We start from the raw sequence: 22,117 nt of genomic DNA, 5'->3' as shown, positions 1-22,117 counted from the left end.
GCTGGGCAGCACTGGGCAACATACAGGAGTGGCTCTAGGGCCTGGCTGCTAGGAAAAGCAGACAAATGCCAGGGAGAGACAATGCAGCATGAGGACAGAGCGCCGCACCCAGGTAATGGGGGATGAGGAGAGGATGGGGATAGCGTGGAAGCGCTGGGCTGAGGGTGGGAAGGAGTCACGTGCAAGGTCAGAGCGGGGTCACGTGGGGAAGTCACGTGCTCCCCTTTTAGCTGGTGGTCCCTTTGTGTCCCTCTCATGAGTTACCATACCAGTAAGAGTTAAAATCTATTTGTACCACTGGGTTTCATATTTGCAGATCTGTGCAGCCCTTCCATGGCCAGATCCCCAAAAGAAATGAATGTTTCATGAAGGGTAGCAATTAGTATTTTGTGCCTAGAGATAAGAGATTTTTGTTGCATAATTTTCTTCAAAGGAGATGAATTTTGACCTGTGTAATCATATCTCAAAATGAAGGGTTGAATCCTGCTTTTATTGCTGAAATTATAATATACACATGCCATATGTAGAAGAGACATCCATGTGATGAACTGCAGAGCCAGGAGATAAAATAAGTTCATCACATACTCTGAACCACTTGCATGCTGCCCAAGGTTTACTTCTATCATTTCAAACTCACGAACATCTTCAAAAGGCCACTGTATTTTTGGATATGCTGACACAGAACTTTCTTTTTCCTCCCAACCCAATTTACTCTCACCACAAGCAATATTCAGTCCAGCATTAGAGACAGGTTAATGTCTGATAAGGCTAGAAATTGATTTATGCCATTGGAAAGAGGCAATAACTCCATGTCCCAGTGGGACAGGGCTTGATTCTACTGCTGGAAGTAGAGGTGTATTTTAAGTCATAACATTTATGCATGGATGCGTTATTTTAAGTTATTATTTTTTTCATTTAAAAAAATTTAATTACATATTTTTCTGCTGTCATGAGCTCTGTACTGCTGGACTCAAAAGGAGTCTAATTTTACAGACTTACATATAATATATACGGACAAAAATACACATGTAATTACAGGATAGAAATGAAGGGATGTTCCCTTTTTGAAATGTTTGCATTCAACTCCTGTTTAGCAGTAATTTACTGCTCTACGCTGAGCTCATAATAAAGCTGCTTTTAAATCTCTGAAGTAGCCTATGCTAGTGCCTATGGTTCAACTCGATCTACTAAAATCAAGCTAAAGGCATTACTCTACATCTGCAACAGGAAAAGGTCAAGTTTAGGATCAGACTGAGCTAGCACGTGTAATCTAAGCACAGGTACACTGGGACCACTCTTCCTTCTCAAGACAAGGCCTCCGAGGGTCACTTTTACATTGAACCCTAATTCCAAATTTGACCTAGCTTCAGGTGAATACAGGTTTTTCACAGCCCTAATTTCAATGTCTACTACATATACAAGACAAATATTAACTTTCCTCATTAAATTTGTTCAACAAGCAACTGGAGAACAAAAACAATTGTTCTTACACAAGATTATTAATCAAAAACCTCAAAAGAACCGGAATACTTGTAACTTTGGCTGATTTGAATCTCTATTTCTAAGAGATAAAAGAGTGACAGTGATTGTTTGGAGTCTTTTGTTCTGGTTTCACATGACAGTGATTTGACCCAGACTGTGAAAGATAAATCCAGCCAAGTTCCTATAGGAAGATGAGCAAATGAAAAATTGTGCCTTTCACCATGGGTATATTTGATGTAATTACTCACTTGAAAGCAGGATTAAATCAATACCTTGTGGTTGGAAACACTTACACACTGTGGAACCACTTATACCAGACGATGGAAAGATTCAGTGAAATAAGCAATTAAAAACATAACAGAGGGAACATCAAGGAAAATTAAAGAGGAAATAATTAAACTCAAAAGAAGACTTGGAAACGTAAATTCAGTGGCACATACACAAAAGACCCTGGGGAAAATATTTTGATATGTTAAAACACAGGTACAGTGGCTAGTAAAAAGCTTGAACAAATTCACAGAAGGAGCAAGAGTCTGCACTAACCAAAACAGAGGCTAAAGGCCAAGTTTAGAGTTGAGGTTTAGGGCAATCTAGGCCCCTGTAAGCTGCTAACTTGCAGAAGGCTTTTGAAGAATTAAAGGCCAATTTGGCAACATGTGAATCTGAGCCCATCAAGCCCTGTTGGAAATTATTTAAGGTTAACCAGTCTTGACAGCTGCATAATTAAAATCTCCTACCTCTCCCTCTTTAACCCAGCATGATATCCTTTGGAGTTGTCCTTTACTTTCAAGCAGTAAGTGTCAGTTAATTTCTTGTGGTCTAAACATCTTGCCAAGTGGAATTTCTTGCATGTATCCATAAGATTCTCTCTTTCTATATTTTTTTTACTACCTTAGTGGACCGTAATTCATCGTGGTATTTTGATAGCTCATAGACTGATTTTTTTAAAAGTTAGTTGGTAGGTTAGTATGTGTCTCCCTGATATATTATGGAAAATATTTTGCTTGTGATTTAAAAGCAATAAGATAAATGATGCATTTTCAAGAAAATGAAGGAAATCAAAATTATACCGTGGGAAATTTGGACATCTTGGACTTTGATGACATTACTCTGAATTTGCCTCAGTATAAATGAAACTAGGATCGTGTAAAATCTTTCAAAAATTGGGAGAAATAAATTTTATTGTAAAAAGCCTTTAAGTACTTAACTCTGTTGTAACAATTCTAGATGAAAGCAGCAGCGGTGGGATGGAAATAGATCTGGCCATTAAAAATAACAGAACAAACAATCCACTTAGAGCGAGGGAGGAAATTTTTCTTGCTTTTGGTAAATTCTAGCTATAAATGTTAAAACAGATCTGACTAGGACAAATGTTTAAAATTCAGACACAATGACATACACAGTCACAACCATTATTTCCTCTACCCTCTATATACAGGGATAATTTCAAAATGCAGATTTAATTACTAAGACCTTTCTTACAAACCTTTCAGATTTGGTCTCCTGAGGTGGTGATAGAGTTGTCCCATAACGAGAAATGGGTGTGGTAGGAGCACTGAGTCCAGAATAAGGTCTTGTAGAGGAATAAAAGTTGTTGCCATAGCTACTGTTTCTGAAGTTACCAGAAGAATAGGAGGCAGGCGGGGAAAGGGAGAGACAAAGAGAAAGAAAGAAAATAATCAGCAAGCAGACATGTGGCAGCAAACCCTCTTTACTCATAAGGAAGATCAAAGGATGTTGTACCCCAGAACTCCATGAACTTCCGGACACATCCCCACCTTTGAAAAAAAAGTAGCATGTCATCTCATTTTAATATAACCCATAACAAGGACAGGTTTAATATTGTATGTTTTAAACTACTGGTATGGAGATTAAAAGAAAGATTACATGTTCCTTTAAAGTGACAGCTGTTCACTGGAATATCTAATTGACTGCTCACTTACTCAGAAATTTATTAGCTGGTTTGGGAGCTGATAATCAACTACCAGGAAAGAAATTGAAAAGATCAATGTCAGCAGTATTCATTCCAAGTGAAATAAAGGAAAACACCAGTATTCCCCAGGCATTGTCAGAACATGGACTCAAATGATTGGCTAATGTTTCTGCTGTAAATGAAAAGCATCCAAATTCTTTTCAATTAAAACATGAAGTATTTTCTTTCCCCACCCCTTCTTCCCCAACCTAAGTCATAGCTTATGTGCCATTTCTTATGATGTCTGTAAAAAATCATAGCCACGGTTAAAAATGACGTATCTTTGGAAGCACAGCTTTAGAAATTTCTACCATCCATTCACTCCTTTAAAAAAAAAAAGTTTGACTTCAATGTCAGCTTGTTGATCAAAGAGAAATTGTTTCCAGGGCTCTTGGAATGGCCACCTCCCCAGAGCCCTTAGTATCAATGTTTTCATCCTGGCTTTTCTACTCAGCAGAAAAGGCAGCTGCACAGCTTTCATGTGTCTTTTAACCGCTCCACCATCATATGTAACTGACATGTCATGGGTGCTGGCTTTGGAAAAGTTTTAACCTTTCTTTCTACTTTTTGGAAGAGATGCACCTTTTCCATTGGGACTGTATGCCAGATAGTGATTAAATTATTCCAGGAAGCCAATCCACTCAAATGACAAAATTTCATGAAAGAAAAGCATAGTGTCGTTTTCTTCTTAACAGCTCATTAGATTAAATATACTCCATTTATTTTATCACTCCTCTTCCCTCTCAAAATGCTAGTATTGCATAATTTCACTTCATTCAGGCATGTTACTGGAAAACCTAGGTGTCCTTTTCAGCTCAGATTAACTCTTATCATTTTGCTTATGGAAAACTGCTTTATACAAATGTCCAAACTTCATTCTTTGGGTTACAACCTGAAGTACTGATTGCCATGCGCTAGACGGATACAGTTAGAGTAAACTTAAGCTAGGAATCTTATGGGAGGGACCTTGCTATGAACAGAATGTATCACATTTCCTCTCCATATCCCCATATCCATACGTATCGTGCATGTCTTAAAGCACTCCCAAACACATACTTGTAAGGCTTTGTGTACTACTCCAAATGGAGCAGGAATCCAAGGGAAAGAATTGAAATTCACCTTTCTAGGCAGGGAAAAGAAAAGACCAGTTTGGGAATTCAACCTCTGTCACAGCGTCTTGGCAGGAGAATAGAATGGGAAATGAAAATAGTACTCTGAGAGGTTATGTGTCTGTATAGCATAGGGCCTCTTTGGTCACATAGGCCTAAAGCTGCCACTGGTCTTCACTCTGATACAAAATTAAATTGGTGGCCATGAGCAAGTAACCACTTCTCTGCCTTGATTTCTACATCTAAGATATTGAGATAACACTACCTACATCTCTCCCATAGGATGTTGGGAAGCTTAAACGATCCTGGTGAAAGGGAAGGGAAAATCCTTCGAAAAAGGAAAGTGCTCTTAATGTTGCAAGTGTTGAGTGGTGGAATAGTATAACTCAATTCCTTTTAGAGTGTTTGGGGGCTACAAAGCACACACACTAATGGAGAGTTTGGCATCTGTTGTCTGTCAGAAGCAAATGATGCCAGCTTGGATATGAAAGTGAAGATCATCCACTCCCTATCCCACTACAAAGATAAAAATCTGTATAACTTTCAGTAAGCATCATATAATAAAGAGACGTAAGTAGGGGATAAGAATCTGTAGTAATTTATCAGACTTAATGATTTTGCATAACAAAATAATCCAAATAAACCAAAATATTTTATTTGCTAAGACTTTTACTATATGCAAAATATTTACCAATTGCTTATTGAAAACATGTGCATTGAGGATTTACTACTATGCTCAGTAAGGGCAGTATAACCTCTAATCAGCTGTTAAACCTCAAAGAGTCGCAAATAATCAATTTTATAAACCTATAATACTGTAAGTGGCTTATTAAATCTCATTCCAGTGTGTAGCTGGAAGTTTTAAATTAAATTAAAGTATGGCTGTTTCCCTATTTTCACTCATATGATAGGTTTAATCCTAAAAAGCTATTATACATCTCTTGTGACAGACAGTTTGAAACTGCAGAAAGAAAAGTTATGGGTGTGTCTTTACTTAAGCATTGCAATGCAAGAGCATTGGAGGTGAAATCCTGGCCCCACCAAAATCAATGGGAGTTTTGTCATTGATTTCAGTGCAATCAGGATTTCACCCTAAAATTTCTAGGGCCTAATGTTGATCTCACACACGTTTTACATCAGTATAATGCCAATGATTTCATTTAAATTACTCCTGAAAATTATACCACACAAATGAAAGCAAAATTGATGCCCACAAGTCTTTTCCCCAAAAGATGCTTTTATCTTTTTTTTTTTTTTACTGTCACTTAGAAGAGGTCAGTTATTCACTATGTATCTTGAAGAGAAACAGGATGAAATAAGAGTATCGAAGACCAAGGAGAGAGAATCAATCGTTAAAATATAGACTTACATGACTAAAACTAATACAGTATGTTCTAGAAACAAATGCAACACAGAGAGCATGTAAAAAGTACAATAACACTCTGGAAGATATTCTTAATTTGTCTAAAAATTAATGCCAGCTGTATAAAATCTACCTGTTTTCCCTGATAACCTCTGCTTCCTTTTCTGTAACAGTTGCTGGAGACTCTTCAAAGTCATAGGAGAAAAGGTGAAAAGGGCTATGTGGTACATAAGGCAATTTCTCCACAGTTGGAGATGCCTTTGGAGTAATAGATGCTGATGAATTTTGGGAGGAGTTAAATGAGACTGATGCAGGAGAGGATGGTGATGAACAAACAGAACAATGGAGTGAGACAGATGAATCAGGCACAGAAGATGAGCTGCTGGACGGACTCTTGGCTTTAGAGCATGAAGGAGGCCTCTCGGCTTGAGAAACTGCACTTGAGACGGCTGAAGAATCAGAACTCTGATTCTCATTCTGCAGCTTTTCATTTGCAACCTGGTTTACGTCTGGGACCTCACTGCAAGGGAGGGTGTGGTGAGGAGGGGAAGAGAGACAAGGCACAGCAGGATAAGAAAAAGAGGATCAAAGATCACATAGTTAGGGGGGAAAAAGTCCAGCAGAGTCAAACAAAAACAACAACTTCCCAAATGTAGCCAATTGCCATCACTTGTAAAAAGCTAGGAAGCTCAAAGCTGTGTGTCGTAGAGGGATTCTTCTTAGGGTTGGAAAAATAATGAAGAATGTTCAGATTTGGTTTAGAGGAAGGGAAGCCCAAAATGACCCAAATCAGTATTCTTCTATCAAAACAAAATCCTATAGGGATTTAAAAGCGATATGCTATCAGTGTGCTTATGTACCTCTTTAAGTACTTCCATGACAGTTCTGACTATAAAAGAGTGTCATCACAAGGCTTCTATCTCATTTAATCACTACACGGGAGCTGCATGAGGGAATTGCAAGTTGATCAGTTGTGCATAGATGCCTGTGCTCCAAGGGCAGTAGAAAGGGGTCTTTGCATAGGCCCTGCATAGCTTAGTGTTATTGTAATAAATGAGGACCAGAGGCAGGACAAGCAAGGAACCATGCGATCTGCATTTGTGCAGGTCTGTTAGCCTTGACATCCAGAGCCCACAGGCTGAAATAGCAACTACAGGGGCTGGCACTGCAGCCCTGAGCTGGGTCACTAGATTGGTGGGTTGATTTCACCATCCCTATCCCTCTGAACTCCAACTGTATAGCACCTGAGTACTTGGCATTTGTGAAACTGGAGTGGATTTCACCCAGTAAATAACATTCACTACAGTAATTTTGTAACGGATAATCATGAAATTACAGGAGTTTTGCAGAGAGGTTGAAATGATTTGCATAGAGAATTATGAACTGCTAATATCATCCATCTTTTCCACCTCAAATCTGCTGTCATAAATAACAGTGAAGATACCAGCTCGATTGGACTAGAGCAACAATTTGTGTTTTTGAGGCCCAATTTCTCATAACAGCAATCTCCTCGGCAACCTGGAAACGATCATCTACTGTGCCAGATAAGACTCACCTGTCCATAGACCAATATATTCACATAATCCCTGACAATGTGCCCTGGAACCAATTTCTAGAGCATAGGTCACACCCAGTTATTTTACAAAGGCAATTAAAGGGTGATATTTTGAACCACGATCTGAATATCACTCTAGCTATATCAAAGTAGATATTATTTTAGAAGTATGAAAGTTACATAAGCAAAAAATATTCCGTATATGACTCCTCAATTACATCTCTTTACATAATGTTGTTTTATATTCAAGTAATTAAATAACCAAGTTTTTAGCTTTTACTTTTAAGCACTGGATTTGAGGAAATTATCACTTAATTTTAAATTTTCAGAAGGCCATTGGCTAGATTTGCAGACTGGAAGACATTAATAACAACATTACAATATTTTCTTTGGAATCTGCACATTAAACAGTTTCCTTTCCTCCTTCAGCGCTGTAGAAGTCTGTATGAGTGTGGTTAAGTTAAAAAAAAATCCAATCTCATTTTGCAGAATTGCAGAGCCAAACATTTTAACTTAAATCAAATGGCTGTCTAGAAGAGAAAGCATATTTTCTTTTTCTGATTTATTTATTAGGATAAAGTTACCATTGGCCAAATCCATATGAACCTCAGAAAACAAATGGAAAATATTATATGTGAACATATAATATTGATAGCTAGAGTTTGTTTACATATACACATGCAAATGCATGCCTGTGTCCAGCTTTGTCCCTCAATTAAGTATTTTTCCCCTATACAATTTGTTAAAAATTCTAAAAGAACTAGGTGGCAATATTCCAGAAATAGTAATACTTTTATATCAATATGGATTCATAAAAAGAATTATCATCATGAAAAAGGCACATTTCTGTCTGTGATGATGGATCATGGAAACACTAACAAAGGATGCTCAGGAAGAGGTGCACAGAGGCCCCAGCTCAGCAAAGTACTTCAGCATGCGATGAATTGCTTTGCTGAAAGGGATGAAATTAGGCACATGCTTAAAATTCCATCATCAGCTCTGCTTGTTAAATCTTCTGAATCAAATGAGTGTATCTAGTGTGCAATCCACTGGATTTTTATAATTAAATGCATTTCGATATTTTCACAAATACTAACAAAACTTTGTTGATTCAAAAGCCTTTTCCTAAGGTACTTTTTAAAATGAAAAGTATGAATACGTTTTCCAGGATAGTTGAGTACTATAAATCAGTAAGGTGAATTCATGCTACAAATATTGGTGGTGAGGTCAGGAAAGGTGAGGGGAGGGACACTGAAGCCCGGTACCTGGATTTGACCTGCCTAGTGGCCTCTTCCTCCCCCTCATCCTCAGTATTAGGCTCTGTGACTGGTTGCTCCTCTTCCTCTTCTTCATACTCCTTCTCCTCTCTGAGATCAAACCAAGGAAAGAGGCATGCAATAGGATAGAAAGAGAGATGGTGGAAGAGAAAAAGAGATAAGTCGCCCCAAAACACCAAACCCAATCATGTTAGAAATGGAAGGGAAAAAAAAAGACAGAAGTACTTCAAGCATGACACGAGAAACCATCTTACCCACACTAAATCTATCAAAAAATGCGTAAGCATGCTGCAGACTGTTAAATGCACTGTTCCCACTAGCTAAGTATTTAAGTATCCAGGACAATAAAAATCATACTGATGTTATCACAAAGGGATTATTAATGCATGGATTTGTTTTCCATATTTATATCTATTTAAAAAAAATCCTAAAGACTGTCCACTTCTTTTCTAGACCTAGGTAGAGCACTGCTGCCGTGCTACCCCACAGAGAGACTTGTGTATCTTATTCTCCCATACATAGCAAAGGTCAATTTATTTTGCATTAAACGATGTCACTTTGGCTTAAAGCACCACACCCAATGAATCAGTGTCATAATATTAAAAGCCAAAAAAAATTATTTTGACTGAAAAGCGGACAATAATTTGAAAGGCACCTATTTAACAAGAAAATTAAGGCTGCAAACCACCAAGTTAAATATAAATCTAATAAAAAGATAAACAGGATACAGATTAGAACTCTTCAGAAGTTAAAAATTGTAGTTATAAGTTGTAGGAAGCTGTTATATGAATTATTCATTAATGGAAAAATGGGGAATCATTAGCATTGCGTAAGATATATAGTTTTGATCCAGAGATCAGACTGGCAGATGAATATTACAAGTCATGCATAAGTCCCCCTATAAAGCATAGCCCAAATATAAACTCATTAGCTACATTACATTCCTCTCAAATAATATACCTATGGAAAATTTTAAAAGGATTTCTATTTCAGTTTTTTATTCTTTATAGCAGTTAGTCCAGTTCTCCATCTGACTTATTGAAGAATGCCATTATGTATTGTGATAAAGTTCCTCCTCTGCCTTAGCGGGTCCTGTGCTTATTGGTGGATTTGCTTGCCTCACAGATTCACCACGTGGGTCAGGAAATAGCCCAGAGACCTTCCCCTCTGGTAGAAGCCACAGTCCAGGTCAATTCCTCCCGTGTCTGATCAGGAGTTGGGAGGTTTGTGGGGAAGCCGGGCCCGTCCTCTACTCTGGGTTTCTGTCCAGGGCCCTGTGGACTGCAGCTGTCTATAGTGCCTCCTGGTACAGCTGCGTGACAGCTACAACTCCCTGGGCTACTTCCCCATGGCCTCTTCCCAACACCTTCTTTATCCTCACCATAGGACCTTCCTCCCGGTGTCTGATAATGCTTGTACTCCTTGGTCTTCCAGCAATGTCTTCTCACTCTCGGATCCCTGTACCTCTTGCTCCCAGCTCCTCATATGCCTGCCACAAACTGAAGTGAGGTCCTTTTTAAACTCAGGTGCCCTGATTAGCTAGCCTGTCCTAACTGATTTTAGCAGTTTCTTAATTGGCTCCAGGTGTCTTAATTATCCTGCCTGTCCTAATTGGTTCTAGCAGGTTCCTGATTACTCCAGTGCAGCCCCTGCTCTGGTCACTCAGGGAACAGAAAACTATTCATCCAGTGACCAGTATATTTGCCCTCTACCAGACTCCTGTACCCCACTGGTCTGGGTCTATCACAGCATGTTATATACAAAAGAGATATCATTTGAACTGCACCACCACAAATGGCAAGGAAATTTCTAATGTTCTCATATTCCACTCACTTTTCCAGCTGCAAGGTTTCTCTTTTTTAAATTCTAGAGGGATGCTCTATAGATTTTTGTTTGTTTGTCTTTTTAAAAATAGTATATTTTGGAGTCAGAAGGAAACTGAATGCTGCTAGAGTGGGAAAAAAGGGTTTCAGTGGCACTGTTGAGGAAAAGTACAATAATCTTAATATAAGCTATCCAGGTAAAAATGCCAAATGCTATCCCATTGAAGCAAAGAGGAGTTTTGCCAATTGATTCAATGGAAGCAAGGATCAGGTCCAAAGTTTGTTGCACTTGTATTATTATGTTATATTCAAAGCTTGATCTACTAATATTGCAGGAAGATGGCAGCATTTGAAACCCTTTTCTGAAACCTTGGACAGGCATTCAACTATTCTCAAAGCATATAGAATGCAACATCAACACAATGAGCAGCTGCCTCTAACCAATACTAAGATGCCTTGGTGACAGAAGCATAATTAGAATCAGACCAGATGGGGGGGTCAGTTATTCATCTTTACTCTGACCTCAAAAATTCAAATGACATAAAGCAAGCAGCATGAAAAACAGCCAGTCAAGAATGTTCCTCTTACCTCCTTCACCTAACTAGCTACCGGTTGAGCATTAGCTTTGCCAACATCTGACCTCCTGCTAAGAGGGAATGCCTCTCGTGGTAGTGCTGCACTTGTTGCAATTCCTGTACCAGCCAGAAGTATAAGAGCAGCTGGCTTCAGATCATGGTTCATAGATCACAGTGTAATGATTTACACTGTCAATTCCTTAACTATAATGGTGTTGTCAGTGTTTTCTTTCACAAACCATTACATTTACATATTAATTTGCCCAGGGGGTTTAACTCTGCCATAAATATTTGCTCTTGGGTGAATTTTGGTATATACTGGCTGGACCTTGAGACAAAAATGTTCAAGCTACCCTCTTCATCTGAAGTAATATTTTATCCTAAAGGGTACCTCATTCACAAAGGAGAAATCAGAATAGCTGGAATATTTTGTTTCATGTATACAAAATTAGGATCTGAATGTACAACCACCCTTTTGCTGAGCACTCCTTTCTTTAAGTAGACCCACTGGCATAAAACTATTTGTCCGAGTAAGTGCTCCCTAGTGTGAGGAAGGGCTGCACAATCTAGCGCTTCCTGTAAGGTTTGTTAACTCCCATCAGGAGGTTTTTGGATCGACTTTGCCAAATACCTCTTACAAGAGAAAATGCCTCATATTACAACAGAAAGAAAATATATGCTAAGATAAATCAGTATGATAAGTACCAGCTTTATACTTCATGCATTGATTTTACAGATTTTGGTCAAGATTTTCAAAACTGGGTTCCCAAATTTATTTATAGCCAAACAGGGTGAAATTCTGCTGCACAGAAATAAATGGCAGAACTCCCATTGACTTCACTGGGGTAAGACTGCACTCTGACTCAGTATACCTCGGAGCTGCTGGCTGCTCCGTATATATGAAATACAGGACACATAATTAGGTGCATAAGACCACGTACCTACTGCTGATTTCATATGGACTCTGGAATCTGTGTGGAGTCAATTACAGGACTGGGAGGTAAATATGGATTTAGGAACCTAATTTTAGTGACACAGTTTTGAAAATCTTGGAATTTTTGTATGTATCTTGTGTGAAATGAAATATACAATCATCATCCTCATCGAGTTATGAACAAGGGATGTGGAGCACTCCATAGTTTTGGTTGTTTCATTTGTCTTTGTCAGTCAGTGGGAAAATTGGATTCCCAGAGTAGAAGGGTTAACTATAGGACTGGAATTAACTCCATATTTAGAAGAGTGCAGGCAAAGTAAGCTGGCCTTTATAAGCTGGTGTCACTTGAATAACAGTCCCTTACAAAACTTCTGCACTTCACTTAGCCTGAAAGGGCAGTTTCTCTCCAGGAAAAGCCAACAACTAAGCATCCCGGAGAATTACAATAAAATCACCTAGATCACCACAAAGTTTAGCAGGTTAACAGTAACAAAAACGTGCTAAAACACAGACTGTAATACCTCATTTTCTGTGCTATCAATCAGGCACTTATCATGAGTGCTAATTCATTTAAATTAGGAATGTCAATTAATCACAATTAACTCACACGATTAACAAAAAATAATTGCAATTAAAAATGTATCACAATTAATCACAGTTTTAATCGTACTGTTAAACAATAGAATATAATTGAAAATTATTAAATATTTTGGATGTTTTTCTACATTTTCAAATATATTGATTTCAGTTAAGACACAGAATACAAAGTGTATAGTGCTCACTTTATATTATTTTTATTACAAATATTTGAACTATAAAAATGATAAAAAATAGTATTTTTCAATTAACTGCATCCAAGTACAGTAGTGCAATCTTTTTATTGTGAAAGTGCAACTTACAAATGTAGTTTTTTTTTTGTTACATAACTGCACTCAAAAACAAAACAATGCAAAACTTTAGAGCCTACTAGTCCACTCATTGAGCCAATCACTAAGATAAACAAATTTGTTTACATTTACGGGAGATCATGCTATCTGCTTCTTATTTACGATGTCTCCTGAAAGTGAGACCAGGTGTTCTCATGGCACTTTTGCAGCCGGCATTGCAAGGTATTTACATGCCAGATATGCTAAACATTCATATTCCCCTTCATGTTTTGGCCACCATTCCAGAGGACATGCTTCCATGCTGATGACGCTCATTAAAAAAATAATGTGCTAATTAAATTTGTGACTGAATCCTTGGGGAAGAATTGTATGTCTCCTGCTCTGTGTCTTACCCACCTTTTTCCATATATTTCATGTTATAGCAGTCTCGGGTGATGACCCAGCATGTTGTTCATTTTAAGAACACTTTCACTGCAGATTTGACAAAACGCAAAGAAGGTACTAATGTGAGATTTCTAAAGATAGCTACAGCACTCAACCCAAGGTTTAAGGATCTGAAGTGCCTTCCAAAATCTGAGAGGGATGAGGTGTGTCTCATGCTTTCACAAGTCTTAAAAGAGCAATACTCTGATGCAGAATCTACAGACTCCGAACCACCAAAAAAGAAAATCAGCTTTTTTTTGGTGGCATCTGACTAAGATGATGAAAATGAACATGCAGGGACATATGAATCTTTAGTGTATCTGGCACATAAATATCTTACAACACTGACTACAAGAGTGCCATGAGAATGCCTGTTCTCACTTTCAGATGACACTGTAAACAAGAAGCAGGCAGCATTCTCTCCTGCACATGTAAACAACCTTGTTTGTCTGAGCAATTGGCTGAACAAGAAGTAGGACTGATTGGACTTGTAGACTCTATAGTTTGACATTGTTTTATATTTGAATGCATGCAGATATTTTTTGTGTATAATTCAACATTTGTAAGATCAACTTTCATGATAAAGAGATTGAACTACGGTAACTTGTATTAAGTGAATGGAAAAATACTATTTCTTTTTTTAATAGGGCAAATATTTGTAATAAAAATAAACATAAAGTGAGCACTGTACACTCTGTATTGTATTGAAATTGAAATCAATCTATTTGAACATGTGGAAAACATCCAAAATATTTAAATACACGGTATTCTATTATTGTTTAACAGCACAATTAAACACGAGTAATTATGATTATTTTAATCACACAATTAATCACGATTAATTTCTTTAATCGCTTGACAGTTCTAATTTAAACATGTGTTTTAAGCAGGGACACATCAAAGTGTAGTCATACAAGACATCCATGCTTCTCATATGGGTATATGAACTTGGTCTTTGGTCTCACAACACATATATACAATGTGCAGGAAAGTTGTACATAATATCCACACATCTGGAGGATTAGATTGTTTCAAGAATCACAGTAATAGGATAGGGAGCTGTCATAACTGTCCTACTCAGATCTGAACCTTAGAGTTCAGAACATGAGAAGCTAGCATGAAACCTCCAAACTTAATTACCAGCTTGGATCTGATATCGCTGCCACCAGCCAGAAAAATTCCAGTGTCTGGCTCTCTCTGGTCTCCCCAAAACCTTCCCTGGGGAACCCCCAGGACTCAGATGCCCTGAGTCTCACCACAAAGGGAAATAACCCACTTCCCTTCCCCCTCTTTACCTCCTCCCAGATTTCCCCGCCCTGGGGACCCTAGGATACTCCCTGTTTCAAGTCCTTGAAACACAAGTACCGAGAGATCAAATCTCTCTCTCCCCTCACCCAGAGGGCATGCAAAGTCAGGCTTAGTAAATCTAACACAAAGAGATTTTCCCTTTCCCCCTGTCTTCTTCCTCCCACCAATTCCCTGGTGAGCTGCAGACTCAATCCCCTTGAGCCCCCACTAAAAAAAAATCCAACAGGTTTTAAAAAGAAAGCTTTATATAAAAAGAAAGAAAAAGACATAAAAATGGTCTCTGTATCAAGGTGACAATATATAGGGTCAATTGCTTAAAAGAAAAAATGAATAAACAGCCTTATCCAAAAAGAATACAATTTAACACATTCCAGCAACTACACACATGTAAATACAAAAAAACAATATAAACCTATTGTCTTACTATCTTTGTACTTACAACTTGGAAATAGAAGATTAGAAAACTTGGAGATAGAGAGATCACTCCCAGAGCTGAGAGGGTCACCGAACCAAGACAAAGAACAAAGAACTCACACCCAAACTTCCCTCCACCCAGATTTGAAAAAGTCTTGTTTTCTGATTGGTCCTCTGGTCAGGTGTTTGGTTCCCTTTGTTAACCCTTTACAGGTAAAAGAACATTAACCCTTAGCTATCTGTTTATGACAGGAGCAACTTTCACTTCTATGCCACTTCTGTAATAGATCCCAAGTTAAAAAAAACCCTAAAAATCATTATCACATAACAGCTATATAGCTGTCTATGAGTTCATGATCTTAGCTCAGTTCCTCGTGGACAGGCAGTCATATCTCCAAAACCATCAGTACAATCAGCATCTTTTTGGCAGTCTCAGGAGCGCGGCCAGGGCCTGGATGGCCTGGATGGGCCTGAGTGAGATTTACACACCCACACTCCCTTAGTGGTGCGCCCTTCAAGCCAGAGTTCAGGAATACTAATAGGGTCATATGAAGTTCTTATGTTTCCTCTGCTCTTGCTCTACCTCTGGTGTGTACACATAAAATACTTCAATTTCCAGTGCTAGTCATCTGACATCTTTAACAAGCACTGACCTCAGTTTTGGGATTAAAAAAACCCAGTATGTCTTCTACGTGTTACTGCTTGCATGATTTCGGGGCAGGATATTCAAAATCAGATAACTAGTTGGGAGCCTATATTAATCACTGCCTGCCCCAAATCAGGTTGTGAACCTAGAGACCCATTTGCAGCATAGCCTCTGGCCACCAAATAACCAGCAACTCAGACATTTGTGCATTGTTTCAAAGTATCACATGTTTCAAGTGATCTACACATGGAGCATTCCTGTGGCACTCTTGGTTTTATGGTTTACAATTGGCCATTAACATGTATGTAGTTAATTTTTTCAAAGTTGCACATTTTGTAGGAAATCAGCCTATTTTTCTAGAACAAGCACTTTTGATTATGTATAACCAAAATGAGGACAATAAACAAGGAAATTAAACTCACTGCTGAGTGGACACTTAGGAGTGAGCATAGGAACATGGTCTCCATGTCCTCTACATGGATCTTTTGGCTTCTCAGTTAGCCCCAGAGAGGCTAGTAAAGTGTCTACATATCAGCCCAATTGATCCTGGGGATAGCAGGCTCAGTGGGAAAGTGGTGGTGGTAGGGTTCGGGGGAGGAGGGCGGAAGTGAATTGAAACTGCTCCACAAGCAGGAGGTGCTGAGTGCCTTGGCTGCGGCACAGGAAGTCATGTAAATGAGTTCTCCCACTCCCCCACTCTTAAAGCTGCCTTACATTAATCCTATTTGTGTCTCTCCTCCTACCTACTCCATCCTAGGGACACAATAAGATCTGTAAGGCTCCAATATACAGGACAAGATGAGATCAGGGTTCCTAATTTTTTGGGGGGATGGAATTTTTTTGTGGCAGTGGGTGGATTGGATGGTGGAAAGTTGATAGCTTGAGTGAGTAGCTCTCTCCTCCTTTCTCCCTAGCTATCCAGTGATGGTGCAATGGACTGATGGGTCCAAACTACGCTTCTTAGATGATGGCTTCATTTTAGAGATGCCAGCCAGCTGGACGACTTCTCAGGCCATGGTGACCCTTCTCATGTACTCTCTCTCCCAATGCCAGCAACCCAGAAGGAATCTGGCCCTCATCTGTTCATTAGAAAGGCGCAGTGACTCTGCTGATACCAGCCCTAGCAGGATGGGACACATATGGCAGTTGGGCTGGGAAGAATCAGACCAAGGGGTTGGTTGTCCCCATGTCTGTTATGAAGATGCTGGGGACAGTGGGGGAAAAGGGAGGAGGGAAATATTTATTGGCTTCTGTGACTATGGAGCCAAATTGGACTATGCCAGCTACTGTGGAATTTGCACAGTGGAAATAGCTGAAATAACATATTAAGGAAAGATACAGATCCAGGGTCCATAACTAGGAAACACTCTTAATCAGCAACTGAACATGTAGCTCCAGAATTTGACCTCTAGAGTATAGTTGTTATGGAAGTGGGTCTGATTCATGCCTGAGATGACTGACAATCTTATTCTTAAAATACCTGCTGAATCAACAGTATTTTTCATTTCTAAATTCAGCAAATAGTTCCAGTGTCAGCTGACTTTCAATATGGATAGAAAATAGATCTTCTACATATACATAGCTAATGTAATAGTTGAAATATAACATCTTCTGCAGATTCTTTGTTTAAGGAATGCTGTAAAAATGGAAAATGTGCTCCAAAATATTTGTTAAAACTGGAAAACAGCTAAACAAAGACAGGGAATGCCATTTATATAATAAAATATGGTGGAGGCAAACAGACAGAGGATTCAGATCAAGTGGGAAGAGCCAAGAGATTTCTTAATATACCTGGCAGCTCTAATGGGGCCTTTCTTACTAAGCATATGTTTATTTTTGTGTGAATAGGAGAAGGGGTAACTTGGCAATACTTCCTTTCTTTTCCCCTCTGTCTGTACATATATATGTAGATTTTGTGCCAATGTAACAGTATAATTAGATTAAGAAAAATGATTCAGTGGAAACTATTCAATGAAATTAAACTCCAAAACCTGCCAAGGTTTTCAGCAGTGGCCTAGTTACTTTATCAAGTTTCACACAAAGCAAATATTTATCTCTACAGAACTTACTGCTAGCACTGTATGGACTGGCATGTTTGACCAACATTAAGGCCACCACTGGTTTACTAAGTTTCCATTATATCAATCACAAATCAGAATTTTGCAATTAGTGCTTTAAAACTGTAAAAAACAAATTCTGGAGCAATGGATACATTAAATTTCACCTTTAAAATTGCTTTCTGTTATCCAACAAAGGGGGCAAATACTTTTAAAAGATTATCATTGGCCAAGAGAACTAACAGATATCTAATAAGGTGAAGCTGTTTGGTTATTTCTATGGCAAGAACCCAAAGTTAGAGAGGGAAATATTTATAGCCCCTCTAAAGTACCATGTAGGTTTAGCAAGATTATAAAGTTCAGTTTATGGATACAGAATATACAAGGGGAATTGAAAAGCAATGTAATCAAAGCTTTAAAAGTAATAGATAATCCTTTATCCTTTCTTTTAATTTAAAAATAAAATCAAACTTGAATCTATCAGATTGTTCCTGTCGCTGACATTGAATAGCTTTCTCAAGTTAATGAAACATAAGCTTTAAAAACATAGAGACTGAAGAAAAAAACTAACAACTGAAAGGTCAACCTACAAGTTTATTTGAAAGGAAAAAGCAAAATCAATAAGGTGCTAACTAAAAAAATAACTCTCACACACAGACACAGAAGAATCTCAATGTTTTCTTTACATGATTCTTTTTTGCTTAAATCCAAGTCGTAGTTATTCATTACTGGAGTCTCAATCTAATATCTGTGCACCCTACAATGTGGTTGGAGCAGTCTCTGAGAACAAGGGAAAAGGATGCTGCAACTATTAAATAACAAGGATGATAAAGAATATCAGTACAACCAGAAGACAACAGATCTGGATTAAGGCTTTCAAAAACAAGGTGTTTGAAAATTCTGAAGTTTGTGACTCTGATCCTTCTGCAAGAGTTGAAAGCATGACACTAGGGTATGCTAATATCACAGAATATGAGAACCCAGAAATGAAGAAAACTTCTTTATATTATCTAGTCCAACCCCTACTCAGCACAAGATTGCTCCCTACAGTACAGAGTTAAGTATTTCAACAAGCATTATTTTTAGTGTCTCAACCTCTCAGTGTTCCAACATGCAGCTTGAAACACAGGCAATTCTCAAATTCTTAATTATTTTCCAACAGAAAGAAATGGCTAATAGGGAATTTGAAGGAAGTAGCTGGGGGGATATTTCTAACAGAGAAAGAATTTTCAATATAAGACCAGATTTTGCTGTCCTTAGTATCAATGGGAGTTTCATGGAGTAAGGTAAGGTATTGCTCATTGTGGTTGAGCAGCAGAATCTGGCGCAGAACAGAGAGGAACTAGCAAAGGATGTTTTTGTAATGTTTACTTTGAGTTCTTTTCACTAAAAATCATTTGGTTTGCACAAGCATTTATGCAAGTTCTACTGAATGAGATATTAGTGTATCAAAGACCTCTGTTCAGTAATTGATTCCTGTTCTTTTAGGGCCTGATTCAACTGTCATTACAGTCAACAGAGTTTAAAATCAGCCTGTTTTCCCTCTCACTTTAATAGGCACTGGAGCAGGCCCTAAGGCAGTGATTCTTGCAAGGTGGGTCTAGGGACCAGTGGCCTATGAGTCCTTCCTAAATAATTTACAGAATTAAGTATTTTGAGAACCACGTAGCGGGGACACTGAAATGTTGGGAGGGAAGGTGCGGTCATGAGAGAATCTCTCTCTTATGAAGTGGTCCACAAAATGGTAAGGTTGGGCAATCCTAGTTAAGTTACTGGACACTGTACTCCCACTTCTCCGAAACCATCAGGTAGGCAAATTCCTTTGTGCACTGCTTACTGCTTATGAGGGAAAGCCGATATTTAAAAATTAAGGCATCAGCATACAAGTCCTTTTCATTTTCGTTTCCTTAAATTACCTATTTAAATATCCACTGCACATCACTGGCCAAGCTCAGTGACGTGAGATAATATGACTATGGACACTATCCCTCCAAAAGTTATTTTTTAAATGAAACATTAGGGTTGATTTCAAGGTACTTCACTTTTCAGATTTTTTTCCATTCAAATATCAAATCTGTTTTCCCTCTCACAGAGCACTTGGAAAGCAGCTTTCCTGAACTCCTTACAGGTGAATAAATAGAAAATGAAAAATGTTCCATCAAGGAGAGGACTTTACAAGTCATAGTGGATATCAATTTTATTTCCTTCCAGTGTTGCTTGCTGCTGTCATAAATTTATGGCTCAAATTCCACTTTCCTAGGTTAAACAGTGCAGTTCTTAGTTAACTGCCTCAGCCCTTATAAAACAAACAAATGCTCTGAAGCACCTCTGGTCATAAAAGGCTTCCCTTTTCTTCCTTTTAAGAGCATTCCAATACAGTCTTTCCTTTCATGGACAAAAGAGGTTTAATTAGTCTGATATGTAAGGCTAAACAGCAAAAAGGACACTTGCCAACATTTCAAATTAATCAAATTATGACTCTGGAGGAAAAGGTAATTTACACTGTTGGGTTTTTTCCCCCCTTAGAAAACAAAAGCTAACAAAGCAAGCCACATGTCCAGCAAGTATTTTCAATAAAATGGTTTTACTGAATAAAATTAGTAGTCTGCGGATTTACACCACATGCAATCTTACTGATAATGGGTTGTGTCATGGTATAATTCCCCACTCTGAACCTTAGCGTCCAAAAGATGGGGTACCAGCATGAGTTCCTCTAAGCTCAATTACCAGCTTAGTACTTGTAGCGCTGCCACCAACCAGGAATTCCAGTGCCTGGTACATTCTGGTCCCCCCAAAACCTTGCCTGGGGACCCCCAAGACCCAGTCCCTCTGGAACTTAACACAAGGAAAGTAAACCCTCTCCCTCACCGTTGCCTCTCCCAGACTTCCCCTCCCTGGGTTACCCTGGAAGATCACTGTGATTCAAACTCCTTGAATCTTAAAACAGAGAGGAAAATTCACCTTCCCCCCTCCTTCTCTCTCCCCCTCCCAGACCCTACCTGAGAGAGAAAGTAATCCTAACACAGAGAGAAAATTAACCTTTCTCTCCCCCTTCCCTCCTTTCTCCCCACCAATTCCCTGGTGTATCCAGACCCAGTCCCCTGGGGTCTCACCAGAATAAAAAAACAATCAGGTTCTTAAACAAGAAAAGCTTTTAATTAAAGAAAGAAAAACAGTAAAAATTATCTTTGTAAATTTAAGATGGAATATGTTACAGGGTCTTTCAGCTACAGACACTGGGAATACCCTCCCAGCCTAAGTATACAAGTACAAATTAAAATCCTTTCAGCAAAATACACATTTGAACTCCTTCCAGCCAAATACACATTTGCAAATAAAGAAAACAAACATAAGCCTAACTCGCCTTATCATCTAGTACTTACTATTTTAAATCTATAAGAACCTGTATCAGGGAGATTGGAGAGAAACCTGGTTGCACATCTGGTCACTCTCAGAACCCAGAGAAAACCACCACCAAAATCTAACAGCACACACAAAAACTTCCCTCCCTCAAGATTTGAAAGTATCCTGTCCCCTGACTGGTCCTCTGGTCAGGTGACAGCCAGGCTCACTGATCTTGTTAACCCTTTACAGGCAAAAGAGTTAAGAAGTACTTCTGTTCTATTAACTCTTACTTATCTGTTTATGACAGGTTGCCTAAGGCATACATTAGCAAGAATTTGGCCCACTGTGTAGAAAGGATTTTACTCGTATTAGCGATCAAATGGAAAATTAATATGTCTAATTAATAGGTAAAAAGTCCTGACATTTCTGTGATATGGCCTTTTACCATGGCTTATATTAAAGTTTGGAAAATGAGAAAGAGGGTAATGAATGTTGAAAGGGGAAATATGTTTCCTTTCTCTATTCATATGTGACAGTGCTCTTTGCTTTTTAACTTCCTGTTATTTTCTTTTCTATACAATATGATAAATACCACTTTACACCTATATAATACTTATATATCATATTTTTGCCCAATGAACCCAAAACAATTCACATTGTTACACACCTTTTATGAAAGGATACATTGATGTATAAAAGAATGGACAGGAATGGACTTCGTGGAGACTCGAGCACTGACACACAATCGGGGTGATGATGCCCCAGTGCAGTTATTGGAGTGATGATGAAGATGATGACACTGATGTACAGAGGGTCTGTACAAGTTGCTCAACGTCAGTGGCAGAGCTTTAAACATCAAATTTTAATAGTGCAAGAGCCATGTAAATAAATAGATTCTAATACATATGGGCCTGGTCTACACTACAAGTTTAAACCAAATTTAGCAG

The 22,117-nt window shown here is 38.4% G+C and overlaps 1 protein-coding gene across 1 annotated transcript in view; it reads right to left on the bottom strand.

Annotated features, from left to right (window-relative positions):
• FHOD3 (formin homology 2 domain containing 3) overlaps positions 1-22,117 on the bottom strand; it is a 645,976-nt gene that overhangs the window by 153,792 nt on the left and 470,067 nt on the right. The window contains 3 exon segments of the mRNA XM_030551482.1: positions 2,969-3,094; positions 6,060-6,446; positions 8,747-8,848. Of these exon segments, the coding sequence (XP_030407342.1) occupies positions 2,969-3,094; positions 6,060-6,446; positions 8,747-8,848 (615 nt within the window).

The sequence above is a fragment of the Gopherus evgoodei genome, chromosome 2 (genome assembly GCF_007399415.2).
Source record: "Gopherus evgoodei ecotype Sinaloan lineage chromosome 2, rGopEvg1_v1.p, whole genome shotgun sequence".
NCBI classification, from domain to species: Eukaryota; Metazoa; Chordata; order Testudines; family Testudinidae; genus Gopherus; species Gopherus evgoodei.
This window is presented reverse-complemented; position numbering and strand designations above follow the sequence as displayed.